This window comes from Pinus tabuliformis, chromosome 5_1 (genome assembly GCF_031772625.1).
Source record: "Pinus tabuliformis cultivar Carrire ecotype Pingquan chromosome 5_1, CPIR1, whole genome shotgun sequence".
In the NCBI taxonomy this organism is placed as follows: Eukaryota; Viridiplantae; Streptophyta; class Pinopsida; order Pinales; family Pinaceae; genus Pinus; species Pinus tabuliformis.
In genome coordinates this window covers 740,741,670-740,758,648 of record NC_142305.1, presented here as the reverse complement: position 1 = coordinate 740,758,648, position 16,979 = coordinate 740,741,670, and the positions used below count along the sequence as shown (strand labels likewise).

At 38.3% G+C, this 16,979-nt stretch overlaps 1 protein-coding gene across 1 annotated transcript in view; it reads left to right on the top strand.

Moving 5' to 3' along the window:
- EMB2753 (tetratricopeptide repeat (TPR)-containing protein) overlaps window positions 1-16,979 on the top strand; it is a 333,581-nt gene that overhangs the window by 255,441 nt on the left and 61,161 nt on the right. The window contains exons 10-12 of the mRNA XM_089432854.1: window positions 2,660-2,737; window positions 3,007-3,060; window positions 3,203-3,273. Coding sequence (XP_089288980.1) covers window positions 2,660-2,737; window positions 3,007-3,060; window positions 3,203-3,273 — 203 coding nt within the window. The remainder of the gene's footprint in view (window positions 1-2,659; window positions 2,738-3,006; window positions 3,061-3,202; window positions 3,274-16,979) is intronic.

Below are 16,979 nucleotides of genomic sequence, written 5' to 3'. Positions count from 1 at the left end.
TGGAAAATATTAAAATAATTAGTATTTTAAATGGAGTTGTTAAGTCTAAACTAAGGGAAAATAAAATATTAGTGTAAATTAATATAAAACTGAGTTAGGATGGTCCAAAAGTCATGGATCAAGCCAGATCTAATCTTAGCCGATGATTAGTGACTTAATCTCGGCCCTTGATGGACCAACGAGAAAAGTATTAGAAGAGGCTTGAGGGTCAGTTGGAGAGAACACAGAGGGAGACCAGTCAATTCGATTTCTGGAGCGGGGTTATCTGAGAAATTCAAACTAGTGGTCTGGAGAGCACCAGGAGGCAGCGAGTATGGAGTAGAGAGTCAGGATCAACAACAGAAGAGCAGCGCAGAGGTAGGAGAGGCAGACACAGAGCCTTTCAGGCAGACGCTGAGGCAGTAGGAGACTGCGTAGTCACTAGAGGGCTTGCGTGGGTGACGCAGAGAGGCCCAGGGTTGACGCAGACAAGCAAGGGCTGGCACAGAGTGTTTGGGAGCTATGCAGAGGTCAACCAGGCTGACGCTGGGACTGGGAGAAGTGCTGGAGAATTTTTCTCTCTGTTGGGTAAGCCAGTTTGGCACCCTGTTATATTGAAGAATTGCTGAATAATAAAATCCTGCCTTGCTGCACCGGTTTTCCCACATTAGGTTTTTCCGGGGACTGTTGTCCAAAATATCTGTGTCGATGTGTTGATTCTTGTGCATGTGTTTGTTTCCGTAAAATGGTGTGACATCTGCAACATAGTTTATTTTAATGTTTATTGAAGGAATTTCATAAATAACTTATTGAAAATAAGTAGGCAAAGTAAATCAGATGTTGCGGTGATAAAATTTTCACATTTGAGTCCTATATTGACTACGCACTGCTTAAGATAATGTGAGCCTCTAAGATGAGTGATACGAGCCACAGTGTGACACTAAGACATAAGCGCAAATAACATATGTGATTCACTGTAAATATGCGAGCAATAGTAAGTATGCAAGTCACAGAGAACTTAACATGTGCCATTGTAATGCGTATGCGAGCCACAACAGATTACAAGCCACTGTAGAGATAAAAAGCCACTGAAAATATCGACGTGAATCATAGAGTAATAAAAATGAGGCATATGAATCACAGAGGTCCATCATATGCGAGTTACTGAGCCACTATAATGTCACAGAGATATAGGACGAGCCACAGAAAATAGGAGAATATGTCTAATCCATAGAAATAGGTTTCCGAAGGACGCGTCCAAATCCATAGAGACAAGAAGTCCGAAATCCACAGAGAATGGAGGCTCATACCAATTCGTTAAATCTTATGCTCAGATCTTTTCCAGCTCTGATACCATGTTGTTTTTCGAATGTGATGATTCGATGCCAAATGAGCTCCAATGTGGCTCTATTTATAGTGGTCAATGTGAAGGGTCACGACCCTTGAAAAGCCACCTTTTGACCATGGAGCCGACCTGATCTTTAAGAAGCCAAATGACCAGAATAAAAATTTAATTTGTCTCCAATAATATGCCAATGAAAGTAACAACCGAAGCTACATTTTTCAACAAAACCAATTGAAGGTTAGACTGTCATTGGCTTTTGGAATTGGCCATGAATTTGAGTATAAGATCCATTAAGAATTAGCTGGATGAGGGTCGGTCTAGACTAGAACTGTCCTAAATTGACCAGTTCCATCCCAAATTGGTCGGTTCAAATTCTGAGGCAGTGAGTTTGGGATAAAATTGACTTGCTTGTTTGGTTTCGATCCTAATTTGGCTTGTTTGAGATAGAACTAAATTTTCTTGTCTGGTTCAGATCCTACTGGAGGTGAACTATTGTGGCCTAGCCTGTTTGGATTTGGTCCTATTGTTTCGGTAACTGTGGTGGGGCCTATTGGGTCATTCTCTTGGATCCCACATGCAATAGAGAATGAAAAAATTGCCCAAAAAGTCGAATTCGATAGGAGTGTTTCACTAGTGTGTGGGAGTGCTTTTGGAGTGTTTTTTCCCGCTGTGATAGATAAGTTTCACTTGGGTTTGACTGGCATTCAAGGCGGAGGAATCATGACTGATAGAGGTTCTGCTTGTTTGATGTGATCCTGAAGGCATTCCCTTCCAAAGCATGCTTCTGGAATTGGGGTGTGGGGGGGTTTTGGCACTTTGGCATAAGCCCACTGTATATACTAGGGAGTGCTATGGATAAATGGATACATATAATATACTGTCTCAACTTGGGCGCCTTGTTATTAATCAGTATTCAGCTTAGTCATTGAGTTTGGGCTGGTTTTGTCAATTTAATACTTGAGCCAGTTTCTTTAATGTGACTCTCGGTGTTTACTAGGCCCTGCTTATTACAGCTGTAATGCCTAATGCTAAGTCTTTGTTTATGGTAGTTCTCCTAATTGGGCCATTAGCACACATAAGCCGAACATTGGCTTGCACTGCACCAGAAACTGCGTTGAATTTTTGTGTTCCTACTGTGACATGATTGCTCAATTGTGGCTTTTTGGAAGTTTATTTGCATCTGTCGCAGGTCTTTTTTTGGTTTTTGGAAGTAAAGTGGTCATTTTGTCTGAAGCCTTAGTGGATATAATGAACAATGAAATTCATTTAAGTAATCTTTATGCTCGAAATTAATTGATATGTTGTCTGTCTTGGATATTGTTTTTTTCTCTACAGCGCATACCTCTTGACTTTCTCGAGAATGAAGAGTTTCGGAATGCAGCGGACAACTATATTAGACCCTTTCTAACTAAGGTGAAAGATACTCTTTATATTTGTAGTTCTATTTTGGATAAACATTTTTGAGATGCTTTCATTTTAGAAAAAATAACTATATTTTTGTTTGAATAATTTTGTAATGCGTTCTGTAAGCACTATTCTATCTTCTGTGTCATCTTGTAAGTAGTGGCACTAAATAACTGAAATATAAAATTGTTTAAGCACTATTCTATCTTCTGTGCCATCTTGTAAGTAGTGGCACTAAAGTTAACTGAAATATAAAATGGTTTTGGTTGTGCCTCTAGGGGGTTCCTTCTCTGTTCTCAGACCTACGTCCTTTATATGATCACCCAGGCAAGGTAATACCAAATTTAGATACCTAGGTTGCAATTATTTGATATCAGTTTATTGGGCGCTTTTAATGTTTTATGCATTTTGATTACTTCCTGTTCCCTTTTTGATTTTGAGTACCTACCAATTGTGTTTTTGTTTTTATGACAGGCTGACATATTGGGTGAATTAATTCTTGAAATTGAAGCTTCACTTCAGAATAATGGAACCTTTTCTGGAAGGTAAGGCAATAATGGCAGGAGATCTTGTGATTTTTCTTCGTGTTGCATATAAACTATGTGGAAGAGTAATGTGTATCTCTCAATATCTTATGTATCCTAGGTTTTTTATGCATCCATTTGTTACTTCTAGTATAATTTTTATGTTTCAATAGTGTCATTAGCAGTGTGTTTAGTGACTATTACAACATGTGTTCATTATTGGGATGAAATCTAAAAATATAACACAAGATGCTAATAATAGGTAAAATTTATAATTGAAAACACTGTACAGACTTCAATTATAGATGCATAATAACAGAAAAAATAATGACATGAAATTGTAGAAGAGGTGAGGAAGATGATGGGGATTGTTACCTCCCAAACCTGCACTTAAATTGATACAAAGTCCTTTAACAAAGTGCAACCCTATTGGCACTTAAGAGATGGCCATATGGCACAGTCAGATGGCCACATGGCCCCCCAGAAATTATCATGCTGTACAGCCATCAATTTTTTTGCAATTAACAATCACACAGTTGTTCTGTGCCAATGTTGCACGAAGCGGGGACGTTTTTTGGAAGCGGATCTGCGGAAGCATATTTTCCCAAAATTCTAGGAAGCGAAGTGTCTCGTAAGTGTCTACTATATATATATTTTTATATTTTTTTGCATTTATGTTTAAAAAACATCCAAAATACCAAATTAGTTGTCGAAGATATGGAAACATGCATATTTGTATATAAATCAAGATAGATATGACATTGATTGTACACTAATGTTTAGTTATTCGGCATTGACCATCTAGATGCATCAACCATCTAGAATCTAAATTCTTCTCCTCTTGTCTAGCCTTTGCCGCTACCTCGATTGTCTAGGGATATTAGCCAACATTGCCCAATTTTGATCAAACTACCTAATCCAAGCTTTAAAATATGGTAGAAAAAGCTTACCATGCTTGATCAATGATTTTGACTTGATTGAAAGGTAACTCTTTGCTAAGGGCATGACAAAGGAGTTCAACAATTAACACCAGTGTTGATAATATTGCCGATATTTGAAAATATCGCGATATTTTTGGCAAAACAATATATCACCGAGTAAATATCACGATATTTTCCATTTTGAAAATATCGGCAAAATATCGCCATATTTTGAAAATATTGGCTATATGTTTAAAAATCGGAATATATATATATATATATATATATATATATATATATATATATTATGTTTGCCGATATTTTCCGATATTTTGCCGATATTTTTGCCTATATTGTAGATAAGATGTTTTCAGGACCCTCGCCGATATTTAGCCGATCCCAATATTTTCAACACTAATTAACACCACCAACACTAGGGTACGTATAGGGCTTGGTGCTCTTGATTAAATGCCAATCACATACCCTCATACATGATATAATCTAATGAAATGCCACAATTCCATTGATCCTGAATTCCTGAAAACTATTAAGTCTACTGAATTTTGAATAGGTATGAATTCTATTTTCTCCATATGAAGTCCGATGAGGCTGTTCCACTCTCAAACATCCTGAGTCATTTCATGGTAATGTTAAAAATTTAAGTAATCTTCAAGAATTTATCATTGCCATGAGGGAGCATCTAGGAAGCGTCTAAGGAGCATAAAGGGAGCACCTTGGGAGTGTCTGGGAAGGCCCAACCCAACTTAAGTCAAAAAAAAAATTAGAACCCTGCAGAATTGCTTGTCTCCCTTCGAATCCACTCACGATCTGCGCGGCTCCGTGCCCGAACCTTCACGTATCTGTGATGGATCCTTTTCTGGATCTGTAGATCGGGAATTCGAAACCGTGGATTGGGCCTTCACGGTTCTGTATTCCCAACCATCACCTCAAAATGACGAAGCTGCGGATCTGATTTTTAGACTTGTGGTTTTGCCAGAGGATCGATCAAGGATTCGTACATGACACCATTCCGGTCTTGGATCCTTGGTGGTGGGGCGATCATGCAACACTGTTCTATACATCCATGCTACTCCATTTGGGCCATACAAGTGAAATTAAATATGTCCCTATAGTCATCACATAGTAACCATTACAGAATATTAAAATTTTCCTCCAAAGGCCAGGAAAATGATAGATATTAATGATAGGTTGGACAAGCTAGGCAAACATTACAAGTAGAAAGAGGGCCAATACAAGAAGGTTAGTGAACAACAAACCAAAATAAAGAGGGAAATTACATAGATTCATGATAATGTGAAGCTAAAATTTGAACAATTAACAAAAACAATAATCGGGCTGCAAAAAGTTTGAGGCAACACTGAAGGAAGAAATAAAGGAAATAAAGGAAATTATCAAGGTGTCGTCAGCCAATTCGAATTCTCCAAATACAATTAATCCACAATCGAGTTTCCCGAAGATAAAATGTCCACAGATGACAATTCTCAATTGATCATCAACTTACCAACACCCTACAAAAGTCCAACAATATATGGGTAGCCAGTAAGGGTAAAGCTAGAGTTATCAAAGTTCGATGGAGATGAAAATCCAAGTGTGGTTTGGTTTAACAAAGTAGTAGAATAATTTGAAATATATAATTTTGAAAATGACATGAAAGAATTCGGCATGCCTTGATGCAACTTGAGTGAAAAGCTTACAATTGGTACCTGGTGTGCAAGAAGTCATCCTATTCATGTAACTGCGATATATTCAAGAACAATTTCTTCAAAAGTTTCCAAGGTCTCTTGAGCACTGACTTTTGTATAAAAATCACCATACTATGACAAAAAGGTAATGCGGATGAATTCACACATGAATGGGAAGAATCGGTCAAGCTAGTACTCAAGTTATCAATTGAGCAACTAACCCAATCTTGTTTGCATAGTCTAAATGCACACATCTGGAATTGTTGATTTTGTAGCCTCAGAACGTCTTGTAGATTGGCTTGGTCTTTTAGCATGTAGAAGACATTTGATTGCCACTTTTGGTGCTTGCTTGGCAGAGTAAGTGATCTTATGATTTCTTTCCGAAGGTTAATATAGGAAAAGTACAGTAATTAATCTAATTAATAATTGTGGACTATTAGGCGAAATCTCTAAGGATAAATAATAAAATTATTTATGACTTAGATATAATCTCAATTGTTGATCTCAAGTGAGACTTAGGATTTAATCCTAACCATTAATCACTTAGTAGATTACAGTTATGTTTTTAGGCTTAATGGAATTATAAAATAAGCCTAAGGGAGAGCTGAAGACACACAATTGTGGAGGAAGCAATTTTCTCTAGAGTGAGAGGCTTGGCTAGACTAAAGAGAAGTGAGGAGCATTGCAATAACGAATTTTAGGAGAAATTTTAGGGAAGTTGAAGTTGGGAAAGAGAGAGGCTGAGTCGACTGAAGAGGAGCGGCAAAATGTCTAGAGGCTGAATTTTTCAAGTGCGCAAGGGTCATAAGATATGAGAAAAAAGGCCTTGATGCTGGTGAGACAAGTTTAATTTTCTAGGGTCAAGTTTCTTCATGAGGGTTTATTTCTATGGGCTAGTTTCCTTGAGGCCAAATTTCCTAGTGGGGTCGAGCTTCCATGTTCCCAATAGTTGTATTTTTCTATGTCTTCTTTGTGGGTTTAGGCCTAGATTTTCGTGAGAAATTTGATATGAAGGAGGACTGTGTTGGATACAAATTTGTTGTTGTAGTGTGATTGATCTCTCCATTTTTTCTCTATATTTTTGAGTTAATATACCAATGTGTTTGTTTTATTAACAATTTCAGAAATATTTCAGATAAATATTTTCTAGGTTTTTAATAAATTGTTGAAGTAAGGTAAATTAGATCTGGTATAAAATAATTTAACATGATATCAAAGCTACAAAAACTCTGTGAGGGAGGTGAGATATCACAAGGGTTTTATGACAACATGATTTTTATTGTAGCAAGGGTTTTGTGGCTAAATTCGACTTGGTAGACAGGTTGGATGGGGCTATAATCTTTAGTCCATGAAAGGAGCGAATCACCCTTGTTTTAATGATGAATGGTATGTGGGAATTTTCAAGCCAAGAGATTCGAGTTCCTCAAGATGCTACTCTCGTGGCTAAAAATAAGATAAAAGATATAAGAACAAGGGCCATCATTTTGGATGGTGTGAAGGATCACATAATCTCTCACATGATGAAAAAATATTTATTTTATCAATTGTGGATGACCTTGACGAAGCTATACCAGAGTGACAACTAGAAAAGAAAGATGGTGCTGAGGGGGAAGATGAATAACATCAAGATGAACAGATCTGAGACTGTGGCCTTATACTTCACAAGGATTCAACAAGCTTGTGATGAACTTGCAGTTTTTGGGGAAGAGGTGGATGAGATCAATCTTGTCAAATTAGCGCTGAAAGGGTGTACCAAGTAGTGGGCTACATTTGTGATAGGTATCCTATCTAGAGATAAGCTTCTTGATTGGGCTAGATTACGAGATGATTTCATTGAAGGCAGATCTGGGGGAATCCATAATTGGTGGACAACGTAAGGGTGGCGATGAGGAGAAGCTTTCTTTTGTTGGGCAAACAAAGAAGGACACTGGTAAATCCAAGCAAAACCAGAGTGGAGGAGCACTTTCACAAGGGAAGAAAGACATGAGAAATGTCAAGTGCTTTGCATCTCATAAGTTCGGTCGTTATTCCAGACAATGTCCAAACAAGAAGAAATACAAGGGTTAAACAACAACAATTGCATCTGCATAGATAAATGAGTTGTCAGAAAAATTTCAATTTACCCTCCTCATTACTATTTAATCTCTCCATTAAGCTCTTCTTCTATCAAGCATTCAAGTTGTCCTGATGATGGATCCCGATTGGGATTTGAAATGTTGGCAGAAAATGGTTCTTACTGTGGATTCTTCGGTAACAAAGTCAAAAGAAATAAACCACAGAGGTCTTAAATCCAAAATTTCAGGAGTTTGCTCTAGTATCCGGTATTTTTGGCACCATTACAAGAGGGTTGTGGTTTGTGGATAGTGGAGCATCTCGTCATATGATGAGATCTCGTGATATTTTCACCAGTATGGCCAAGGAGCACAAAGATCTACATTGGAGCCTGGTGATGTCGCCAAGTATGCAGTAGAAGGCATTGGCATCATATAGCACCAACTAGACTTAGGGATTCTTATGGAGGTGAAGGAGGTGATGTATGTACCTAGGTTGGAGAGGAATTTACTCTTAGTTTTGGCCATGGAGGATAGAGGACTTGAAGGCCAGTTTTATGGGGGGTGAGGTAGCTGTCAAGTCGAAAAGGGATGATGCTAGTGTGAGGTGAGTTATAGGCAATAGGGAGAATAGCTTGCATTTGTTGAGAGGACAACTAGCGAAAGCCCTAGTACATAACAATGTTAGCGATAGTGAGATTTGGCATAGGAGGATGGGACATCTACACCACAAGCAAGCCTCTAACACTATTACGGGAGATGGTCATTGGTTTTTTGAAGTTCAATATAGGGCATGATGGTGTACGTAAGGGATGTGCTTTTGGCAAGCAGGCCAAGGAAACATTTCCTAACAGTTAGACAAAGTTCAAGGCCGTGTTGGATTTGGTCCATTTTGACGTTTGTGGTCCTAAGCTAGTGGAGCCTATCTTGGGGAGCAATTATTTTGTTACATTCATAGATGACTATTCGAGGAGGACATGGATTTATTTCCTGAATTCCAAGGATGAGGTCTTCAATTAATTTCAAGAGTTTAAAGCTCTTGGGAGAACTAGCCTAGGAAGAAGACCATGGTCATGAGATTAGACAATGGGGGTGAATATACCTCCAACAAGTTTCAAAATTTATGCAGGGAAGAAGGAATTGAGAAATAGTTGACAATGCCCTATAATCTGTAGCAGAATGGAGTGGCAAAGAGGAAGAATAAGAGTATAGTCAGAGCAACCAAGGCCATGATCCATGATCAAGATCTCCCTATGTTCTTATGGGGAAAGGCATGCAATATATCTGCATACTTGCAGAATAGGAGTCCTCATAGGGTAGTGGAGGGAATGACTCTTGAGGAGGCTTTTGTAGGAGTGAGATCGGAGGTGAACCACCTCCGTATGTTTCGTAGTCCAATGTATGTCCACATTCCTTCATAGAAGAGGACTAAACTAGAGTCCTCATTAGAGGGGCATTTTTGTTGAATACAATGAGACTTTAAAGGCCTAAAGGGTCTACATTCCAAGATAGAGGAAGATAGTGGCTAATGGGGATGTTAGATTTAAGGGGGCAAGACCTTTAGGAGGACACATGGGACAGATCCAACAATGGTAGAGGATCGAGAGTGAGAGGCTCCGAAAGTTGAACATACACCAGTAGTTGGGGCACAACCTTAAGATTATGAGGAGTGAGAGGTTCCTTCGAGTTGTGTCAGGAGGAGGTTGATATGGCTTGAGCAAATATTAAGAGATGTTGAGCATCATGTGGAGACCCCTAACAGTGATTTCAGGGAAAGTATATCACTAGCTAGATTTTCTACCTATTTGGCCTTGATGAGTAACATTAGTGAGTTCTACCTTTGATGAGGCAATAAACCAATAGGTTTGGAAGTGTACCATGTTGGAAGAGTATAGTTCCATCATGAGGAACAATTCGTGGGATATATTACAAAGGCATGAAGGGTGTAACAACAATTATTGTTTGTACTTTAAAAGTATTTGTACACAAAATGTATCGTAAATAGTATATATATTGATAAGATGGATATAATGAATAAGATGATCGAATGTTACAATGTGGCCCTGCTTTTATACCTAACTAAGCGACTCTTTATGAATGGACTGTGAAAATTTCAAAACTGAAATCCTATTGCAGCAACTCAAATTAATTCTTCTAATTGTTAATTAATTTAACAATTTATTTGCTATGGCAAATACCAAATTAATCACACTGCAACCTTCAAAAATAAAGCTGCGGAAATAAATAGTGCTGGAAACTGAGAAACTACTAGCGCACACAATAAAAATGACACCGTTATTTTTGGACGAAAGTCCCCAGAAAAACCAACTGAGGGTTTTATTATTATGCAACAGTGAAATTCTAAGTACAATCTATGGATGCCCAACTGACAATCCAAACAACAAGAAAATCTGGCCAAAATTATCTAAGGGAATTTCCCTTCTTCCACAAGCAACCTCGACACAACTTCCCTTCAATAAATTCGTCCTCCTGGACCCTCTGCGTCACCCTCTGTGCAGACCTTTGGTTGTTTAAGCCCATAATTGCCTCTGATGAAGTTATTTTGCCTATCTTTGTTGAGGAAATTGATTCTCTGACCCATAGTTGCGGGGAAGCGCTCCGCCCCCCCCCCCGCTCCCGCTCCCAATCCGCGCTCCGGGCGGGAGCGACTCGGGAGCGGGTCGGGAGCGCGCTCCCTAAAATTTTTTTCGTTCCCTGCCTTTTCGGGAGCGTTTTGCCTTTTTTGCATTTTTTTTTTTGTAGTAATGTTCGAAATGCAATTTTTTTTGAAAGAAACAAATAGTTTTTGAGTGGGGCAGCTTAATGATCAAGTCTAGGCCCTAGTATTGATATGCTATTCATGGTAATGTTAAATTCTTAAAGTAAAAGTGACATTTTCTTTAATTTTCATTTTCATCCTTTTACTTAAATTTTTAACATTACCATGAAATGACTCAGGATGTTTGGGAGTGGTTTTGTCCTCATTGGATTTCATATGGAGAAAGTAGAATTTTAGCTTTCATTCAAAATCCAGCAGACTTGTCAGTTTTTCAGGATTTCAGGATTGGGGGATTGCAATGTTTCCATTGAATTTTGTCATGTATTAGGGTATGGAACTCGTATTTAATCAAGAGTACCAATCCCTCTATGTACCTTGATGTTAGTGACATTGGTTGTCGAACTCCTCTATCATGACCCTTCTAAAAATGTACGCATCACTCAAACAAAATCTTGACTAGACATGCTATGCTTTTTCTATCTTATGTTAAATGCTTAGAGGGTGATATTAATGACAAAGATCCCTATACAGATACAAAGGTAATGACAAAGATACCTCTGGATATTAATGCTTGGAGGGTGATATTAATGACAAAGATCCTGATTTTGCAACAAGACTAAAAAATTAGACATTTCTCGTGGTGGCAAGAGGCCCAAGCATAAGAAATAGATAATAGATTTACTTCTCTTTTCTAGTTTCTAGTAGCTTTTATAACTATTGACTCTTTCATATTTATTATGATATTTTTTTAAACAATATATGACAATTTAAGTTTGAAGTTGGCAATTATAACTCATTAGTAATGAAAGTTGAAAGTTGTTTCATTTCATTTCATTTTATAACATTTCATTTCATGTTAGATATTATTTGTCGTAATGGTTACACTTAGCTTACAAGTACAACTTTGGTGATCAATGATGATAAATGTTATATATTGAATTTTGAAAGCTCTAAACTTTAAGATTGATGAATCATGAGACTCAATATGTTGTATGTTATTATGTTACTAACTTGCGGACGTGGGCATGAAGATTATAACTTCTAGATGATTGTTGTTATATGGTTCAATCTATGCTTTTCTATGTTTTTTATATCTAATTCATCATTCTACATGTTTTTGTTGACATATATGTATCAAAAATTAAAAAATATAAAAAATATATATATTTTTAAAAAATCGCTCCGGGATTCGCTCCCAAACCGGGAGCTTCTGAAAATGGTCGCTCCCGCTCCCGTTTTCGCTCCCGCTCCCGTTTTCGCTCCCGCTCCCCACTCCCACTCCCGCTCCCAAGTAACATGGCTCTGACCCTTTGGAAGACTTTCCTAGCCTCTGGAAGTTGAATCAATTTTTCCTCCAGCCAAATCGAATTGCTTTTCTGCAGCAATTACGTAGTCCTTGGAGTTTCTTCACTGAGAACAACTCGACCTCCTTGCTGCTGCCTCTCCGGATTTGGAAAACTTCCTCCAGATCACTGTCTCTGCCCCTCACTGTCTTTGCTTCCTCACTGAAGCTTGAACTCTTCGACAACTGACTGCTGCTACTCTTGAAAATCGAATTCTCCAAGTGACTTTGGTGTGTTCTCCATCACCACATCGATCCCTTCTTGTATCTTCCTGTTGGGACTCCAACGACTAAGATTAAATCTTAATCGATGGCTCAGATTATCTCTAGATCAATCCATGTGAGTTTCTAGAGAATTCTCACCTTCACTTAGTTAATTATGATTAATAGATCAGTTTTGACTTAGGAAACATTAAAAAAAGGTTAATAATCTAATAATTCATTTCTAGGTGGAATTTCCAAAAATGATTTTTGGGTTTTGGAGATCTCATGTATGCGAGCCTCTCCACCAAATTTCGTGGCTCGTGCACATCTGATGTTACATGGACATGTCCTTTAGACATGCCTTTCCATTTAACTAATGGCTATTTAATTAATCATTACTATGATTATTTATTATTTATATTTACTTGTATTTATTTTATTGTTTATATAAATTATATTCATAACATTGCCCCTCCCTTCAAAAAGCTTTGTCCTCAAAGCTTAGTGCTGACAATTCTCTTCATGTTTCACACATCATTTCGTCATGTACAATTCGTCATTAGTACTATTGGAGTTCATCCATTTTCCCTCTGATATATATATATATTTTGGTCTATATAAATCATGTTGTAATGTAACTTTATAATTTTATAAAGATACTATATAATCACTTTAAAAAGGTGACTTATTTTAAATAGTTTTAATTATTTTGTTATACCCCATAAAAGTCATACGAATTCGTACAATCGTGTCTTCCACTTTGTACAAACGTGTCTCTGTGCCTGTTGATTGTTCGATATGTCTGTGACTCTACGTTTCCCCAATTCCTGGTAGTTGTAAGAGTAGCAAACCCATCTTTCAAGCATGTAATTGGATTTCTGATATTCTCTTTATTTTCCTCATTTTTACTCTTCAGTGATATCTTTAGTCGTTGAATTTTGCATTCAATACTTTTAACCTTACGATGAGGCTAGCGGGCCAAACCATGACGACGACATATTTTATTCATAACCGTTCGATATATTCGAAGTTTAGAGGCTGCTTCTACTATTGGTAGATGGAAATATTTTGCCAGCTTTGACATTTGAAATGTTCCTATTCTTTTTGCCTCTGAGCTGAGTAAGTGCTTTTGGGGATATAAGATGTAGACGATGACCCTCGTTTGTGATTATTATTCTTGCCATTGCCATTGCCATTACGTTCGTTTCCTCTTGCATTCGTATTCCAATACTAGTAGCCCTGGAAGCCGAATGTTTGTTTTTTCACTCTTTTGCCAATATCGGTATTTGACAGAGAGGAGTCATAACGGAGCACACAAACTTCCTTTCTGCACACATGGTTGGCTATATTGTGCTATGAACTGTTTTACATGATCTAGGTTTTTGGTTGGAAAAGGTGACATAAATCTGCAATATGTTATCCATCCACAAAGGCTACGTTCACTCTCACCATTCTTATTTTCAAAATAAGATGAATTTTTTTTCGTATGGGGATCTAGTTGCCTTTCATTGTAAGTTATGAAATGAGTTCTGAGGTTTGAATAACTAAAATCAAAAGAGACACCATTAATCTTGAATTTTATTATAGCCACTAAAATAGTGGGCAAAGAAATTATTTCAGTTACGCCTTCTTTGGCTACCAACCAATTGTAAAAGTGAATTATCAATGAACTATTTCTTTCTCTATTTTTTTCACTATACTGGCAATAAGGAGAGAGCAAATTAAACTTTTGCCACATGCCCTTCCAATACTCGTTCCCTTCATCCAGGTTCCAAATTGGATTGTAACAATCTAAAAGGTTTTGGTAATTAAAAATGAATTCATTCAAGAGATCCTTCATATCTCTAGTGCTCAACGCTTCAGTGTAGTCAGTATATACCCTGTTGATTTTGGGTAGCATCGGATGTGCTCTAGCTCCGAAATTTGGTGGAGGGGCTGGAACACATGAGATCTCCAGAACCTAGAAATTGTTTGGAGAAATTCCAACGGGAGGAGGAGTTATTAAAATAATTAATATTTTTAATGGGTTTCTAAGTCTAAACTTAGGAAAATAGAAATATTAATGTGTATTAATAAAAATATGGGTGAGAAGGTTCTAAGTGACGAGGGTCAAGCCTGTTTTAATATTAGCCGTTGATTAGAGATTAGATCACGAACGTTGATTCATCAATAGGAAAAGTATAAGAGAGGTTTGAGGGTCAGTTGGAGATACACCAAGAGATCAAAGAGTTCGATTTTTCTGGGGCGTGGTTTGCTGAGAAAGTCGAGGTAAGTGATTTGAGTTGCAGGTAAGTGATCTAAGTTGCAGTTGCAGATGGACTTCAGTCCAAGGCCGAGAATACATAGCAGAGAGGCAGAGCAACAGCAGGAGAGACAACGCAACTCCAGAGAGGGTGACACAAAAGCTAGAGGGGCTGACGTAGTCCGTTAGAGGCAATGCTGGGGTTTTTTGTGGGGCAGAGAGAGCAACAATTCAACATATCGACTTTTGAGCAAGGGAGGCTCATTGGGAGGGTGACACAACTCCTAGAGGAGGTGATGCAGTTCCAGCGCAGAGCTTAGAGCAACAATTGTTGCCTAGCACTGGGAACAACAATTGTCATCTGTGGGGTTTGATCATCTAGTTGTTGGAATTGTCAAAATATTTGTCTCCAGATAGAGGTACTTCTGCCAGGTTTATTCTCTGTTGGGTGAGCTGGATTTGGCACCCTAGTTGTATTAAGAAATCCGCTTAATAATATAAACCCTCTATATGCTGCATCGGTTTTCCCGAATTGGGTTTTTCTGGGACGATTGTCCAAAAATAATGGTGTCTGTTGTGTGATTATATCAATTTATTTTTGTTTGTGATCTGTATGTATGTGTAGGCCACAATAGTGTTTTCATCACTGTTTAAGTAATTAAATAACTTGTCAAATGTAAAGAACAAGTAGGAGATGATAAACTAGTGATTGCAGAAGTATTTTTAATGTGTAGATTCAGAAATTCTCACATAGTATTAGAGGATTGCAGGTCATAGGAGACTGAAGACACCAGCCAAGAGAATTTGCTGCAGAGAAGCAGTTGTCCCGAGTCACAACGTTGTTTCAGAGGTAGAGGAGCAACTGCAGGAGTGACGCAGAGGCTCACGCAATGCTTGCGTCAACTTTTCGAGCTTGCAGAACACATAACTAGAGAGGAGCCCACGTAGTGACTGCGTCGAGAGGGAAGGTAGCCAGAATTAGGTGAAAAGTGGGTCTTCACTTCGATAGGGAAGTGGATCTGAAGTCTGAGAGGGAGGTGGGTATGAAGTGCGATAATTAGGATCTATAAACTGGTAAAGGGTTGGTTGACTGTGCGTCAGCTCTCTGGGCCAGCGTCGAGCCTAAGAGGTTTGAATCAGTCTGTTGCCGAGGCTGAGGAAGTAGAGCAAATTCTATTTGAGGAGTTGGTGGGACGTTGGTTTTGTTGGTGCAGAACAATGCCTGTGGAGACAGAGCTGAGGTAGAGGGAGTCACTGCCTTGACAGATTTCTAGCCAAAGAAATCTAGATCTGGGTTGCAAGAACAAAGGAGGATTGGAGAGGAAGTGATTCAACAGTTGGCGGGAGGATTTCCGTGAAGGCAATCGGGACTCAGAGGGAGTCTAGAGGAGCTTGTTCCTTAGAGGGTTTCTTGCGCCAAAGAAATCCAGATCCAAGTCTTGCTAGAGTGACAGTAGGAGAGGAGAGGAGAAGCAATCCTATTTGTGAGCAGAGATGGCAATCAATTGTGAAAATTTCTAACACAAAATTCTACTGCAGCAACTGATTTATTTCACCTACTTATTTCTCACAGTAAGTTATTATGAAACCCTTCAGTAAACATCAAAATAAATGATACTATAGTTATCACATAATTAGATAGAGAAAATAACAGTGGTATACAAGCACAAGAATCAATCACATCAATACAGTGGTTTTTGCACAATTGTCCCCGGAAAAACCAAATGTGGGAAAACCGGTGTAGCAAATGAGGGTTTATATATTAATCTTCAAAAACAATTGCTTTATAAGGAATGATTCTGTAGAAAAATTGAGACACTTCTGAGGAAAACACCTGAAGGCTGAGACAAAGTTTCTCCTCTTCCTGGAGAAGTTTTGACACCCTAGAGACCCTTCACCCACTTCTGCGTCACTCTGCGTCAGCTTGCGTGAGGACTGCGTCTCTAATGGTGTTGTCTCCATGCTCTTCTCGCTGCACTGTCTTTTGAATGCCTTGCGTCACCTCCTCAATCTTTGACTGCTGCTGATGCCCTCTTCTTCCTTCACCCTGCAACTCTCCCTCTGAAATCGAACTCCTTGAGAATCAATTTCCTTTGGGTTACTGAGTATTTTCTCGGTGTGTCTCCAAATGATTCTCAAGTCTTATCTTGTACTTTTCTTGTTGATGAATCAACCACCAAGAATAAGTCACTACTCAATGGCTAAGATTAAAACAGACTTGATCCTCATCTCTTAGAAGCTTATCACCCATATCTTTATTAATACCCATTAATATTTTTTTCCAAAGTTTAGACTTAGGAACCCATTAAAGATATTAATTATTTTAATAACTCCTCATCCTGGTGGAATTTCTCCAAACGATTTCTGGGTCTTGGAGATCTCATGTGTTCTAGCCCCTCCACAAAATTTCGAAGCTAGAGCACATCTGATGCTACCCAAAATCAACATGAATGGGTTGACGGATCAGGACAGATTGGATGGAGCAT